Source organism: Rhea americana, unplaced genomic scaffold (genome assembly GCF_003343005.1).
Source record: "Rhea americana isolate MKP2758 unplaced genomic scaffold, rheAme1 scaffold_346, whole genome shotgun sequence".
In the NCBI taxonomy this organism is placed as follows: Eukaryota; Metazoa; Chordata; class Aves; order Rheiformes; family Rheidae; genus Rhea; species Rhea americana.
The window spans coordinates 484,464-499,541 of NW_028186475.1; the positions used below are offsets into that span (position 1 = coordinate 484,464).

Below are 15,078 nucleotides of genomic sequence, written 5' to 3' on the forward strand. Positions count from 1 at the left end.
CTGCCAGAGCCGGCCCGGGGCGGCCGTCCACACCGCGCTGGCCGGGCCGGCGTCCCGCGGCGCACCGGCCTCCTCCTCGCTCGTCCCCGCCGCTGGGCCCTGCCAAGGGGAGACGCGTTTCGGCGCTTGTTTTCCTCCTCCCCAGGGCTTTTCGCCCTGAATTTCCCCTGCAAAACAAACCTCTCCGTCCTTTCTAGGCTAAAACGGGCCCTTTTCGCTCTCCGCCCCCCGACTACTCTGCTTCGCGCGCACCCGATGCCGGCCGTTGCAGCAGGGTGCGAGGCGGCGGGGACGAATCGATGGCAAACCCGGGTTAAACCGGGGGGAGGATCGAACCGCCGCGAGCGGACGCGAAGGGCTCGCCGGAAGAGCCAGCCCCGGCGGCGAGCGAGGGCCGCAGCCCTGCCGCCCGCGTCCTCGGCGCTTCGGCAGCTTGCTGAGAGCTCTCCGAAACAGCCGCGGGGCGCAGGGCTGCCGGGGGCACAGCGCAGCAGCCGGCGCGCCGCCCCCTTAGCCCGAGTCTCGGCGTCGGGACCCGGATCAGCTCTTGCCTCCCGCCACGCGGCTGCTTCGGTTGTTTTAGCCGCGGTCGCTGCCGCGAGCTCTGAGCTCGGTTTGCGAGCCGCCGCCGCCGCCGCCGTTCCCGAGCGAGGCAAGGGAAGGCTTCGCCCGAGCGCGCGGACGAGGCCGGCCGGCCTCCCTCCTGCTCGCGGGACCCTTGGCCGGGTCGAGGTGAAGCCGGGAGGGCTCCAGCACCACGAGCAGTTGCAAGAAGGCGAACGGCTTGGAAACCGCGCTTCGCCTCGGCGCTAGTTGCCCCCTCGCAGCGGTTCTCCCGCGCCGGTCAGCCGGCTTGCACGCGGCGGGGAGCGATCCGGCCCCGCGGCCGCGGCGCCAGCCGGGCTGCTCCTCCCATCCCGGGAGACGCTGGGCACACGGAGAAACCGTCTTGGGGGTCTCCGTTCCCGTCGCGACCCGGGGCCCTGGCGGTACCGCTGCCTCCCGAGGCGTCTGCGCGTCCTGGGACGCCCCCCGCGCCGCGCCGCTGGCGCCTGCTCTCCCCTGGCTCGGCTCCTCCGGGGCGGTCTCGCTCGAGCCGTCCATCCTCGCCTTCGGCTTCCTTCCAAAACACGCTGGGGGGGTGGGGGGGCTGGCGAAAAAGCCGTTCCCCCCTGCCCAGCCCTCCGGCGGCAGCTGATCCCGGCGTCTCCCGCCTCCGCTCCCCGCCGCTGTTTGCGCCCGACTCAGGTTCCCCCGGTAACGGGCGCCGGAAGCGCAGCGGGACGGGGGGCTCCGCGGGAAAGCGCCCGGCCGCCGGCCCCCCCGGCCCCACCGCGCGCCCAGCGGAGCCACCGCTGCCTCCCTTCCCCGGCGGGTACGGGGCTCTAAGCTCTCCTGGCTGCAGCTGCGCTGTTAAGCTCAGATAACAACAGTTTCGCCATCTAACTTGTTTTTCCCTTGAGCCTGGCACCCTGCCGGGGCTGTTCTGGTTTCACGTTATCTCCTGGACCTGCAGATGCGCCGGGTCTCGCCACGGCTGCCCTGAACTCCGCATCAGGGGCACAACCGGGCAGGTCAGGGGATTTTATGTCTTCGAGACCAAAAATCTGATTAAAGTGGGGAGAAAAGTTAAACTGCAGCTGGTAACTCACGGCCACCCGCAGGACCCAGCAGACCCAGGCGCTCAGCCCCCTCTTCCCTCCTGCCCTCGAAGCAGCAGCAGCAGCTCCCCCCGCCTTGCTCCTGCCGGCCCGAGCTGGCTCCCAGCTCCAGCACAGACCAAACTGCCGTGGCGACGCGTGCTGGCCTCTGCTCCCGCTCCTTCGCTCCAGCTCTTGGCCCTCTACTCTGGAAGCTGCAGCAACGACCACCTTTGTACCGCAACCAAATTTTCAGTCCCCCCCAATCCAGTGTATCAGCACGCGCACATAAGAGTTTGTTCAAAACCAGTGGGTTTTTTTTTCCACCCAGCGACATTCTGTCCCTGTTCCCTGATCATACTGGATAGGGGAAGTCAGTCTTTGCTTGCCACCAAGCTTCGCGTCTATTCCCACTGCCCCAGCAGATCGGGAGCGGCACCTTTGCTGCTCCAGGCCGCAGAAGCCTAAGGAGGATGTTCGGATCTTACCCATCTGCAGGAGGTTTTGCAACTTACCTGGTAACAGCAGACACGGAAATTGCATTGCTTTCTAATGGCATTTCACAGTGAATTTTAGAGATGCAGCAGCCCTAGTGGGTCATAGCGTCTGATGAAGCTCAGCACCACAGGCTTGGCCTTAGAAAACTCCAGTAAAGCAGAAACAGCATTTGCATGCAACAGAGCGTGCCAGAATGCCTCCCATTCTCAACTATTCTTCAATAAAAGAGACTGAGCAAAATTTTGATGTGTTTTGGCCCCTTTAAAGTTCCTTGAAGGAGCAAAACAGGAATTGCTAAATACAGACACAGTTCTTATCCAAGGAACTTATCCATAAGCTGCTGCAGTAATACTTCCCCTGTAGCACCCCAAAGCCTGCAGGAATCACTGAGCAATGAGCTTGGCTTTGAAGCTTTGCTGTTTCAGCAAGAATCTGCTCTGTCAAATGCTGAAATATAAACACTTAGAATATCAAAAAGATAAAGCTGCTCAATTTAACAGAGACACATCAATGAATGACTTAGAAGTGTGTTTCTAAGTCCACTTTTTCGGTCTGTTTCAGTTGTGGTTATTAACATTTACTGCAAAGTTACTCATTATGTCTGATGTGTTACTTACGCCCACAACCTGCTTACAAAGGACAACTTGTATCTTTCCTGGGCTTTGGCACTGGAAGGTCAGCAGTCGTGCTTGTGTCTAGGCAGACCTGCTTTTAACTCACCCAACCTGGCCCACAATTACTGCCCCAAAATAACAACTTCTACAAGAACAGAGACAGATGCATTACTCGGGTTTATTGTTTTGGGAGAGTACTTTGAAGTTCTGCTGGAAACAAGCTTAAAACAAACCAATCATCCCCCAAATTCCCTTGAAGAGTTCATACATCATAAATATTTTTTTTTACATCAAATTCTGACTAATTTTACATAGTCACAACTATAGGAAACACTAAAACTAAAGAAAAGTAGTCTTATAGCCCCTATTCTTTATCCCATTAACTTAAAACAATTAGAGTTCTGAAAATTCTTTCACATGTAGCAACTTCAAAAGTTGTAGTAACACAGGGAAGATCGAACTTGCACGTTTCCTGACTGTGATCTATTATTATAGACAACATCAAAGTGCCCCAGGACTTTACAGAGTATTTTGTAAGATATTCAGTGAGAAATTTTAGAGGGAAGGAAAAAATGCTTTGTTATTGGCAAATCAGAGTATTTCTTGCCTTTTCAGAATCTGCATCAAGTACCTCATTAACTGAAGAATTTCGCATCTCTTTATAGCCTGATTCCAAATTGATATGGCATATAAGAGACGAGAAGCCATATCCTGCAACTCTACAGGCTGCTCCTTATGAACCAGCACAGTTCTGAACTGTGGCAAGGCCCTGCTCTATCAGAGCTTTTTCATACTCCGCGAGTCTGGCACCTAGAGGTCACCGCCTCTGAAACATTTGTTTCAGCAAAAGCATGAAGACTGTAAGGGGAGTTTTCAAATCAGATCAGAGTCCAGAAAGCAGGCACAAGCTTCAACTTTACTGTTTTCCAAGTAATGGTCATCTTTGCAAGGGAATGATATTGCAGCTGAAAAAGAAAATATAGGAAGAAACATTAATGTGTCAGCTCCAAAACAAACATAGAAGATCTAACATGGCATGAATCAGACCTTCCCCATCCCTCTTCCATCGGTTTCCTCTACCGACCAAGCCGGCCACTGAGATCTTTCCTCCACATCCACGTTTGATACAACTGATCTACTCATATCACTGTGCTAACTGACACCCTCCAGCTCTCGGTGAGCACCTGCCACTGAAATACATTAGTGCAGGCAGCAACACAGAGAGCCAAGCCCAGAGCTGGCCTTGCTGCAGGAAGCTTGCTCTGAGCTGCGTAAAAGGCAGCTATACTATAAAGTACAGCTATACTGAGAAGTGGAACAGCAACCTACCCCAGAAGGCCCTTTCCAGCCCAGCGCTTTGGTGTCAGCCCCACATGCACTTTTTTGCCGCTGCGGATTACAGTCACACTCAGGGGGTTCTGAGAAAGGAAAGAAAAAGAAAGAAAGAAAAGAAAAAAAGATGGCAACTTTCCTTATCAAGTCATCCCTCTTCTCCGTTCTTTTATTGAAGCGCCAGAGGAAGAGCATTTGGCTCTAGTGGAACTGCAATCTTTGGCAGTTCCCATTCACACCCCTGTAGCTAGATCTGAGAGCAAGAGCATTCAGTGGGGAGACACCTCAGCAAGACCTCTCACTTCCAGCATAAGGTGCTCAATGGCAGTGGCAGCTTTTTGCCCAGTCCATGAGGCCACATGAGTAGCATGGCAAAAATCTCCTCCTGCTGCAGAGTCCCCCAAGGGGAGGAACAGAAGGGGTGATATCCACAGCAAAGAGCATGCACCTCCTGGCTCTCTCTGTCCAGCTCTCCAGGCAGAAATCATGTCAGTGCTGTGGGGGGACAAGGCTAGAATAGCAGACTGAATTTGACATTGTTTCTGACACGGAAAAGATGATCCCAGAGATTTAAATTCCACTGCAAAACCTGTAGCTAACAAAGACAGTCAAGAGAATACAGTTACAGTAGAAACTAGCTCACCCCTTCGCTGTGCTGCACCACTGTGGCAATGTTCTGCAGATTCTGGAAGTTGTGTATGTTGACAGACCCAAACTCCACAATCTCATCATCGACCTGGAGTCCCTGGACAGCGAGAGAAGGCAGATGAGTATCTGCATTCTCCAAAGACAGGTAATATCTGCATTCTCCAAAGACAGGTAATATCTGCCTGTTCACAAGAGCATCCTTCACTTAGCCAGATGGAGAGATTTGTCTCACCATTTAGGCAGCTGAACTACATTATATTCTCTTCATGTCCTTAGAAAGAAAAGCAGCAAGTACTCATTCCTTTCTCCAATTATGGAAGGAGAAATATTGAGGCTAGAATGATCAGTGAGGTCTTGCACATGAGCTGTGTGGTGCAACAATACAGCTGAGAAGACAGTACTCATCTATCTACAAGACATCCCAACGCGACCCCGGCACTGGCCTGCAAGGGCTGTTTGCTGTGCGAGCTTTCAAGAATAACTGTGCCAGCAGGGAAGGTTACTGAGCATTTAGCTAACGCTTAAGGCAGCAGGGAGGTAACTCAAGAACACACAACTTACTCCCAGTTGTCAGCAAGGAGACAGTGTACACTATCTGCCACATTTCCCTTCCGGATCCCGAAGAAGCCTTCCCTGTCAGCTTACCGAGACACTTGCAGGAGACCCTGGAGTAACTGCATTAACTCTGGCAAAAGCCTGTGGCAGGCTCTGGTTCTGGTTCAATGCCTCTGCCAAGGCTTCTGCCTCATCCTTGGCATGCTTCTCCTTCTCCCGGGCATGCAGCTGGTGAAGAGCTTCCTCCACCTGCTTCATCAAGGCCTTGTGGTCGTTCTGCAAACCTGTAGGTGAAGACCATCAGCACAGAGACAGCAGGAGCAAGTTCCATCTAAGGGTTCTTTCTTAGCAGACACGTCTTCGTCCACAAGTGAGCTTTCAATCCGAATGCAGTACTTTGTGTCTCTTGGATCTCAGCTGTGGCTAGCAGCAGCTTTCTGCCAGCTTATCTACTGGGTGCTGGTGACAACCCTGCTCACAGAGCCAGGGCACTGGCTATCAATGTAAGTTAGGTGCAGAGAAAACCGCCCTACAAAGTTAAGTAAAACTGCCAGGAAACAGTAAGGGGTAGGAGGCCCAAAGTCTCCTAGAAAGCATTAAGCTACTGAAGTCTTTTTGCCATTAAATCATTTCCTGTTAAATACGTAGAGCAAAAGCCATCCCAAATACAGGGCATGATGTAAGCTTGAGCAGAAATAAATGCCAACCTATTTTTTACCCAAAGTTTATTTTATAAACACCACAAAAATGTTTCACTATATTTTATGAATCCCAAATAGCTCCACAGTAGTAGCAGAAAAATTTCAGTGACTCTGCAACAGCACATGGACGAAAGCATTTTACTGACCAAGCCAATCCCTGTCAGCTATGAGGACAAAACAAAATAGGTTAAAAACAAAGTCAGACCAACCCTGCTTTTCAGTTTTCAAACTGAATGAAACGCTTGCAGTAAACCAACGGCTCAAAACAACGTTTCAGTTACTTAAATAGCTGTACAGTTGTACTAATTGTTACCAACAGGAATTTAGGATATCTGGAAGGACAAATATAACGGAAGCACGTATGTCTCTCACACAGCTATATTTTCACTTCTGTTTATTCCTACTTGGGGGGAAGCTCCTCTCCCCTCATCCATGAGCTAGGAGAAAGATCTCCCCAGGGAGGCCCTGCCTCACCCAGCCCCGTCCTCAGAGCAGCGTTACCAAGAGAGAATCCGCTCACAGATAATGTTGTGCCGAGCAGTACGAACTTGGTAGAGATCAATATCCGCACGAGGAAACCCTTCCACATCCACGAGTGGCTCGTTCATCCCAACGCCCTTTTGCTGCGGGGAGAAAGGCGGTCACGGAGCTGCCACCCACCCCTCTGCTCCTAAGCGCGTGCAAGGAGAGAAACGGACCGAGGCGCTCAAGAGAGGTTTAACTGAGCGCTTGGAGAGTAAAAGCTTATTTAAAACGCCAGGGCAGCTAGGGGAACTGCCTGACAATAATTTCCCGCACGGTGACCGCTCCGAGAAGACCCCCAGAGGAGCAGAGGCCCCGAAGGTGAGGAATACCCCAGCTCTGCCTGCCCGGGGCACCTCAGCGCCGGCCCGCGCAGCCCCCCGACACGGCGAGGCGGCCCCCGCCGCAGCACTAGCGCGGGGGCCGCTGCATGCAGAGGGGCCGCGGCCTGCGTGGGGAGGGGACACGCGCGGCCAGAGAGCTGCAGGGCCGGCACTGTGCACGGACGCCAGTGGGGGCACCCGTGAGCCCCCACCCACGCGGGAAGACTCACGGACTCTCACACCCCCGCGTCTCCACCGAGCCCTGCACACGTACCCCCGCGCTCAGGGGCGCCCCTCTGCTCGTGCGCCCCCACGCCCCCGCGCCCCCCAACGCCCACGGACGCGCGCGGGCCCCCGCACGCACTCGCATCACGAACTCGCCCGCCCGCCGTGGGGCCCCGCAGGGCGCGGCGCACTCACGTCCTCCAGGACCTCGTAGTAGGCCTTGATCTGCGCCTCGATCTCGTCCTTCTTCCTCACGAGCTGCTGCACGTCGCTCACGGTGATGGCGCGGCCGCCCCCGGGCTCCGCCATGGCGGCGCCCGGCTGCGCGGAGCGGCGCGAGCGCGGAAGAAGCCGCTACGGGCCGCGACAGGGCCCAAAGCGCGTCACAGACGGCGAAACGAAGGGCGGGGGCAGGAGTGGCAGCCCGGGCCGCTGCGGCGTGGGGGCGGGGCCATGGGGGGCGGGGCCATGCGGGGGGGGGGCTACGCAGGGAGGGGGTGGGGCTGAACGGGGGCGGGGCCCTGCGCGGAGGGGGCGGGGCCATGCGCGGAGGGGGCGGGGCCGCGCTGCCGGGCCCGGCCCGTCGCCGTGAGCTCTTCCACGTGCTGAGTTGTCGCAGCCTCTGCAGCAGGTCGCCCGAAGCCCCGCAGCGCTCGAGGTGCCTTCACGACAGATGTACGACCCCCGCTGCTGCCCCGCCGTGGTTTGGAGGCGGCGAGAGCTCCGCAGCCGCCTTTTGCGGCCAGGCTCTCCAGGCCCTCGGCGGAGAGCGTGCAGAAAGGGGCTGGCGGCTGCCGTGCCGCTTCGTGGGGCGCCGGTATGCAGCGGCGCGGGGCGAAACGCTCCCCCGGCCAGACTCCGTATGTGCACAGAGTTGCACTTGYGCTGTTTACGCCCTGTTAAAGCCTTTCATGCTAATCTTTCCCTTGCTCTATTCCTGGCGAGTGCCTACAGGCAGCTTTTGAAGCATGAGGAGTTCGTGCCGTTCTGGTTTTCCAATCGCTTCCAGATGCCGCGGGCCGGGGGATGTGTGCGTGTGTGCTCGTGTTTTACCCACCAACATCTATGAAAGGTTTTTAACTTCCTCTGTCTTTCTGCCAACACTTCTAACTGCTTGCAGGCAATGCCCCATTACTTTTTGGACCTTCAACCTTAGTCTCACAATAGCTGAAGGAGACACCGAGTGTCCCCAAGCGCTGAGCCCGTTTGCCTTGCACACACCTGGTCCTGCTCCTGGCAGGGGCAGCGGGGAGGGGCTCAGGCAGAGCTGGCCTTTGTTCTCGGGGCATTTGCATTTTAAATTACAATAACAGAGGACAAATGACTGTGCAGCTGAGGGAAAAACACAGGCACTTGTTTAAATAAGTGGATGGGCAATGGGACCTCAGCGCTCCAGAGGAACAGACATGCCTGAGCTCTCTCCTGGCTGTGCTGAAAGCCCAGAGGCAGAGGCTCGAGCCCACGCCAAGCCTTGCGGCCAGATGCCTCCTCCCCCAGGCTAGTGTGCAAAGGGGTGAACAGCCCCACGGGCGAGTGCTGCTCTTGCGTCACCCTGCAGTGACTGTGATGGGATTTTGGGAGACCTGGCAGGAGGACCAACCTTGGGCTTGCATGGAGGCGAGCTGTGCCCACTGAAATGTGGGTGTGCCTGGCACAGACTTGTGTAAGCAGTGCTACGTCCATGCTCAAGCCGTGCCGTGCCCCAGTCCGGTYGCGGTGCATGCTGCTGCCGGAGCGGCTGCGCTGCGGGGTGGTTTAGCAGAGGCACCAAAGAGGAACGTGCTTGCGCACATGCTGCGTTGTGCATTTAACCTCTCTGTGCTCTGGACCAGAAATGCAAACAGAGCCAAGAGGGGCTGCACTGGCAGTTGTACACATCGACTCCGAGCCGAAACCTCAAAGGGACCGAGCGACTGATGGGCCAGTCCTGGGGGGCCCRTCAGACCCGAGCAAGGGGCGTGCCAGCTCGTGCGCCAGGGCCATGGCGCAATGCCACGATGGAGTTGCTCATCCTTTAGGAAACCCAATTCTGCAAGCACAGCCTCGCGCTGGGCAGCCTGCAGGACTCTGACCCCAGGGCTCTCACCTCTCCCCGGGCCGGGACCCGTTCCAGCCCAAACCAAATAAATCATTGGGTTGCAAATGTTTCAGGTGGCTGGCAGGAGAAGGTGGAGCCAAGGAGGAGCTTTCTGTTACCCTGTCACTATATTAAATGCTCCTGGAGACCCACTTGCTCTTGCCGCTGTCACAACCATCGGGTCACAAAAATGGTGAGAGTCAGGAGAACTCTGAAGCGTGCTGATAACATGGGGGTTAAACGGCTGCATCTCCTCTGGTGCCAAACTTCCCAAGAGCGTTCGTTTTCTTTCTCTTTGAACGCGGGCTTTTTAGCAAGGATGTTGGACGTTGTGCAGAAAACGCATTCTTTATAAACTGACCTTCGGATTCCAGTTCTCTAGGGATTAACGTGCCGTTTTGAAATGCTAACATCTCTATTTTTTAATTCTCTCTTTTCAGACAACTTACACTGACAAGGGAGAGAAGGTAGGAGCGGGTTTGTAGTCCGTGGTGTCTCTCTGTCGCTGCGCGTGAAACACTGGCTGTGTTAATGCAAAATTGATGATATTAATGCTTTATTCCTTGATTACCTGGGAGAGTTAAAGTGGAATTGAACGCTGGTTAGGCTGCACTGGAGATGATTTCTACTTTTTCAAGTGGAAATCACAGTGGGTGACAGAAATCTTTTCTTTGGCTTTTTGTTCTTGACTGGGAGGGGAGTGAACGACGGGAGGTGGGGGGTATTTGCCGGCTCAGCCAAAGGGCTAAGCAGGAGCCCAGCGCGTTGGAACGCCTCTTTCCGAACGCTGCACCTGCTYGCCACCTTCTTCCCGTTTAAAGGTTTCCATTTAAAGCGTTTTTGGCTCTCCCGAGGCCGTGCRCGCGTTAACCCTGCGCCGCGCGGGACGGCAAGCGCGGAAGCGGGGCCGGGGGGGGCTCGCTGGTCTCTCCCCGCGCCGCTGCAGGGTTAATCCTTAACACGACGAGGCTGGCGGCCGGTGCGGCGGCTGGTTTTGCCGCTTTTTACGTAGCAAAATCCCGCAGCCTTCGCGGCTGCGCCCGCCGAGCAAGGCCCGTGCGGGCGGCGGGACTCGGCTGCCCGAGGCCTTTGCTCTCGCAGGGGCGTCCCCCCCGGCGCAGCCCCGCAGCGCTCTCCCGAGGGTTTTCTCCCCCCTCCTCCGTCCTTCACCGGCTCATCTGCCTTTTTTCCCCCCGCCTCTTTCGCCGTAGCCCCCGCGGGGACGCTTCATCCATTTCCACTCCATCACCTTCTGGGTCGGGAACGCCAAGCAGGTAGGGAGCTGCCGGCGGCGGCRGCCATTTCGCGGCGGGCAGCCCCAGCCGCCGCCTCACCGGGGGCCCTTCTCTCCCGCCCGCCGCAGGCCGCCTCGTACTACTGCAGCAAGCTGGGCTTTGAGGAGCTGGCTTACCGCGGGCTGGAGACCGGCAGCAGGGAGGTGGTGTCGCACGTCGTCAAGCAGGACAAGGTGGGGCGGCCGCCCGCGGCGCCGGCGGGCTGCGCGCGCTCGCCGGCCGCCTCACGCGTCTCCTCCGTTTCCAGATCCTGTTCGTCCTCTCGTCGGCCCTCAATCCGGGGAACGAAGGTAAGGCGGCGGGGTGCACGCGCGYGACAGAGAGAGAGCCCGGCAGCGGCGGCGGGCCGGACACCGAGGCGGCCGCCCTGTCCCCGCAGAGATGGGGGAGCACCTGGTGAAGCACGGCGACGGCGTGAAGGACGTCGCCTTCGAGGTCGAGGACTGCGACTTCATCGTGCAGGTAGGCAGCGCCCGCCGGCTCCCCGCCGGGCGGTTCGGCTGCGGCGAGGGTCTCGGTGCTCCCGAGCGGTGAGTTAATGCAGGGAAAGGAGCGGGCAACCAGCGGGTCCGGTCGCGCCGGAGCAACCCTTGGGAGAAGCAACGGAACAAGCCAGCGCCAAGGCCCACGTCCGCCACCTCAGCGGTTTCGGGGACCTGCGCCCACCCGTGCAGCGGGGTCCCGGCACGGGGGGACGCTCCGGGCCTTCTCCCAGCTGCCTGGCCCCGGCGCCGGGACAGGATTTCTCTCCTTCTGCCCAGAAAGCCAAGGAGCGCGGAGCAGTGGTTGTGAAGGAACCCTGGGTAGAGGAGGACAAACACGGGAAGGTGAAGTTCGCCGTGATCCAGACGGTAAGTGGCAGGYGCTGGGCTGAGCCCCGTCTCCCTGTGCCTCTGGGAGGAAGAGGCACATCCAAACCACCCCGAGCCTCTGCCRGGTCCGGCTCTGCACCTGCAGCTGGACCTCGGCGCTCAGGGCCCCGCATGGTCCCTGCAAAGAGCAGGGTTTGCACATAACAGCTTTTCTCCCCTCTCCCAGTACGGTGACACGACTCACACCTTGATAGAAAAGCTCAACTACAAGGGGCTCTTCCTACCCGGCTACCACGCGCCCCTCTTCAAGGATCCACTGCTGCCGAAACTGTGAGTACTTCCCATCCTCTTCCTCTTCCCATCACACATCAGCTGCTCCAGCTTGRATGTGACTGGAGAGGGGCCATGCTGTCACATGGGGAGGCTGGATCTGACCTTCTCCAGCAGTTCCCTGGGTCTGGAGGTTCAGCTCAGTAAAAGCCCTGCCACTGCAGCTCCTCTGGCCTGGTTGTACATGGTGAAGATGCCCACCCGTGTTCAGAGCCACATGTTAGCCTGAGGTGTTCCCCGGGAATCTGAGTACTTTTCCCTGAGTGGGAGGTGGGTGTCAGGTGAAAAAATCCATGTAAGAGCCTAGCTGGACCTGCCCCTGCTGTTTAGTGCCCCTTAGCCTGGCTGAGAACTGATCTGGATTTCCTCATGCAGACCAAGTGCCAAGCTGAACTTCATTGACCATGTTGTGGGGAACCAGCCAGATCTCCAGATGGTCCCAGTGGCTGACTGGTAGGACTTGGAGGGGGGGTGTGCAACACAGCAGTGGCACCGTTGGGCTGGTGTCCAACATCTCAGACTTTCATGGCTGAGAGCCAATTAAACCAGAACAGAGGGTCATTAATGTAGGGCTAGACCTGTGACATTGCAGGATTTAAACATGCCCTTTGTGGCCTGGGGTAGGTACCAGAAGAACCTGCTGTTCCATCGGTTCTGGTCTGTGGATGACAAGCAGTTGCACACCGAATTCAGTGCCCTGCGCTCCATCGTGGTCACCAACTATGAAGAGACCATAAAGATGCCCATAAATGAGCCAGCTGCTGGCAAGAAGAAATCCCAGATTCAGGTGAGCGCATGTGGGCTAATGCTGGCAGCTGATGCAYGAGGCTGCCATTGACTAGAGTGGGTCTTCGATGAACAAAAAGGGCAAGAGGCCCTGCACAGCCAACAGAGCAGTGATTCAGGAGGACTTGGGAGCCAGCGTAGGCTTGTAGTGCTGTCACTGGCTTGCTGGAAAGCAGCCTCTTCTTTGCTTCGTCTGCAAGGTTTGTCAAACCCTGGGGGAGCCGCTTGCGTTCCCACAGGGCACAGAGCCAGTTTGCCCCCCCCCATTTCACAAATAAAGCATCTTTTTCACTTCATGGTGTCCTTGAGCTGATTTTGCTGTTAACATTTTTAAGCCCAGATTCAGCTCTAGGAGTTGCGACACCACTAACAGCACGGACTTTTTTCTCGTAGGAATATATTGACTACTACGGCGGGGCAGGAGTCCAGCACATTGCACTGAACACCTCCGACATCATCACAGCGGTGAGTGTGACGCAGTGGATTTAGCCCAGCTGCCTTTGAGCATTTGGCTTTGGGCTCCCTCATCAGACCGCAGGGCGAGGAGCCTCTGGAGGAGCTGGGGGCTGGCGTGTCTTCATGCAGCGGTCACTGTCAGACCTGGGCTGTGCCCTGGCACCATTCCTGCAACCTGCCTGCAGGCACAGACCGGCTGGCTGCACACAGGGGGGCCCTGAGTAGGGGAAGCCCCTCGGGGTGAGGACAGCACAGGCAGGGTGCACCCCCGGTGTCCTGGTGTCTCTGGCCCAGAGCTCCTCACCCCCAAACCAAAGCGAGCCCCACGCCTGACCTGTGCTCGGGTCTACCCCTGCGTTACAGATCACCAACCTGAAGCAGCGGGGCATGCAGTTCATGGACGTGCCGTCCAGCTACTACCAGATGCTGCGGGAGAGGCTGAAAACTGCYAAAATCAAAGTGAAGGAGAACATCGATAAGCTGGCGGTAAGTGCAGTCAAGTGAGGTGCAGGAGAGAAAAGCTTTGAGCTTTGGCCTGGCGTCTGCAGTGCACCAGCTCTCCTCAGGCCATATCACGGGAAGCGTTTCACAGGGATCCCTTTGCTCCTCAGCAGTTCTTCCGGTTAGGTTTTTTATTATTTTTTTTCCAGGAACTGAAAATCCTGGTGGATTTTGATGAGAAAGGATACTTGCTCCAAATCTTCACTAAACCAGTTCAAGATAGACCCACGCTTTTCCTGGAGGTCATCCAGCGGCATAACCACCAGGTTTGTTTGAGGTTTTCACTGTTAAAAATAAAAATAAGATGGTCTGGGCTTCGAGTCGCARCCTCAGTGGCTTCAAGTACCATCAMCCAGGCACCGCCTGTTACTGTGCTTCTACAGCCCGTTTAAATCTAATGMGTCCATTGCTTTGTCCACAAGGTCTGTAATGGTCTGTCTCTGCAGGGGTTTGGCGCTGGAAACTTCAAGTCTCTGTTTGAAGCTATAGAATCTGACCAAGATGCCAGAGGAAACCTGACTATCCTGAATCCCAGCGGGGAGACAAACCTTCTCTAGAGCGTATGGCTGGGCRAGCAGCGCTGGCAGAAATGCAGCCTCCACCCTTAGCAAGCTGATTAATAAACGAAACCAGGAAAYGGCCCGTGTTTTGGTAAACAGCCCAGAACTAAGTGTCAGAAACCCAAGAAAGTCACTGCCAAGTTGGAAATGTAAAAGGACTCAAACCTATCCTGATCCAGCCCAGACGCTGCCCTCTGRTGACTTCACAGGAGAGAGAAAATGGGAAATATCAAATCTGCCAATTTAACCTAATCCAAGCTACTGACATCTTAACACAGGGCAGATGTAAGGCTTCTATCATAGAAGACACTCAGTTATGKAGGAAGGCAGAAGAAATAACAAGGAGTGCTTGATTTTACTCTATCCAAAGTTTTCCCTTAATTTTAACTAAGCAGGAAGATGAGACAAGACAGCCGGGAGAGGAAAGCATGATGGGATTTACTTCTCTGCATCTCTATTGTATAAATCTTTTAAAATTACTTTTATATTCCATCTTCAGTTTGAATTTCCTGTGATTAAACACTTAGGTTTAGGGTATTTACAACATTCCTGGAATGAGATTTAATCTAATTTATGTATTTCAGTCTTCCTTTCAATGTAATGTAGCCTTGCTCTAATACTTTTAAATTCCAGAAYTGATGAACGGTTGAGGTTTCTCCAATATTTCATTCAGGCTTGGAGAAGTAATTGCTGGAATTTGCAGTGATTGCCTGGCCCAGATCCCAGCTGCATGGGAAAACCTCCCTTGGGACATCGCTCTGGGCACTGTCCCAGGCCTTCCCAAGGCGACTTTCTCCACCGACATATTAAAASCCGTTTCTGTCGCAGCTCGTGTGCCTGGTAAGTTAATGCTAGCAGGCCTGACCGCCCTGTACCACATCTTCCTCTGCGGCTGTAGGGACACGGGGAGGAACTGAGGCTACAGCAGACTGAACAGCTTTGGTGCTGCTGAGGTGGCTCCAGCAGGATCTGGCGCCGGAGCAGAGATGACCAGAGGAGCCAAGGTGCCTTTCCAGGTGCCGGAGGCAGCACACCAGGTCCCATGCTGAGCTCCACATTCAGGAGAGCGGCTTGTACCCCCTGCAGACAGGCCGGCCCAGCCGCGSCACGTTTGCCCTGTACCGGTGCCGCCCCTGGCCAGAGCAGCAACGGCTTGGACACAGATGAGGCCAAGAGAGACCAAAGACTGCAAATGCTCCCTGA

General features: G+C 55.9%; 3 protein-coding genes across 4 annotated transcripts in view; 1 reads left to right on the forward strand and 2 right to left on the reverse strand.

Moving 5' to 3' along the window:
- The window catches only part of CFAP251 (cilia and flagella associated protein 251), a 16,945-nt gene extending 15,841 nt beyond the window's left edge, over positions 1-1,104 (reverse strand). Inside the window, exon 1 of the mRNA XM_085311622.1 lies at positions 994-1,104. Within this exon, the coding sequence (XP_085167748.1) occupies positions 994-1,104 (111 nt within the window). The remainder of the gene's footprint in view (positions 1-993) is intronic.
- A 1,806-nt stretch (positions 1,105-2,910) lies between these two features.
- PSMD9 (proteasome 26S subunit, non-ATPase 9) lies at positions 2,911-7,466 on the reverse strand. 2 transcript variants are annotated; one of them, XM_085311651.1, is made up of 6 exons: positions 7,254-7,466; positions 6,509-6,611; positions 5,378-5,571; positions 4,728-4,829; positions 4,082-4,170; positions 2,911-3,717 (listed from the first exon to the last, which is right to left on the reverse strand). In XM_085311651.1, exons 1-6 carry the CDS (start codon positions 7,365-7,367, stop codon positions 3,690-3,692), a joined length of 630 nt encoding a protein of 209 aa, XP_085167777.1. In that variant the 5' UTR covers positions 7,368-7,466; the 3' UTR covers positions 2,911-3,689. The 2 variants fall into 2 exon arrangements, with proteins under 2 accessions (XP_085167777.1, XP_085167778.1); XM_085311652.1 differs by lacking the exon at positions 7,254-7,466 and adding an exon at positions 7,198-7,218.
- Positions 7,467-9,316: 1,850 nt separating this feature from the next.
- HPD (4-hydroxyphenylpyruvate dioxygenase) lies at positions 9,317-14,228 on the forward strand. Its single transcript, XM_085311653.1, has 14 exons — positions 9,317-9,328; positions 9,576-9,602; positions 10,347-10,409; positions 10,499-10,603; positions 10,678-10,720; positions 10,810-10,892; positions 11,192-11,281; positions 11,469-11,572; positions 11,948-12,025; positions 12,197-12,359; positions 12,752-12,823; positions 13,178-13,300; positions 13,465-13,581; positions 13,762-14,228. Exons 1-14 carry the CDS (start codon positions 9,326-9,328, stop codon positions 13,870-13,872), a joined length of 1,182 nt encoding a protein of 393 aa, XP_085167779.1. The 5' UTR covers positions 9,317-9,325; the 3' UTR covers positions 13,873-14,228.
- Positions 14,229-15,078: the final 850 nt, after the last annotated feature.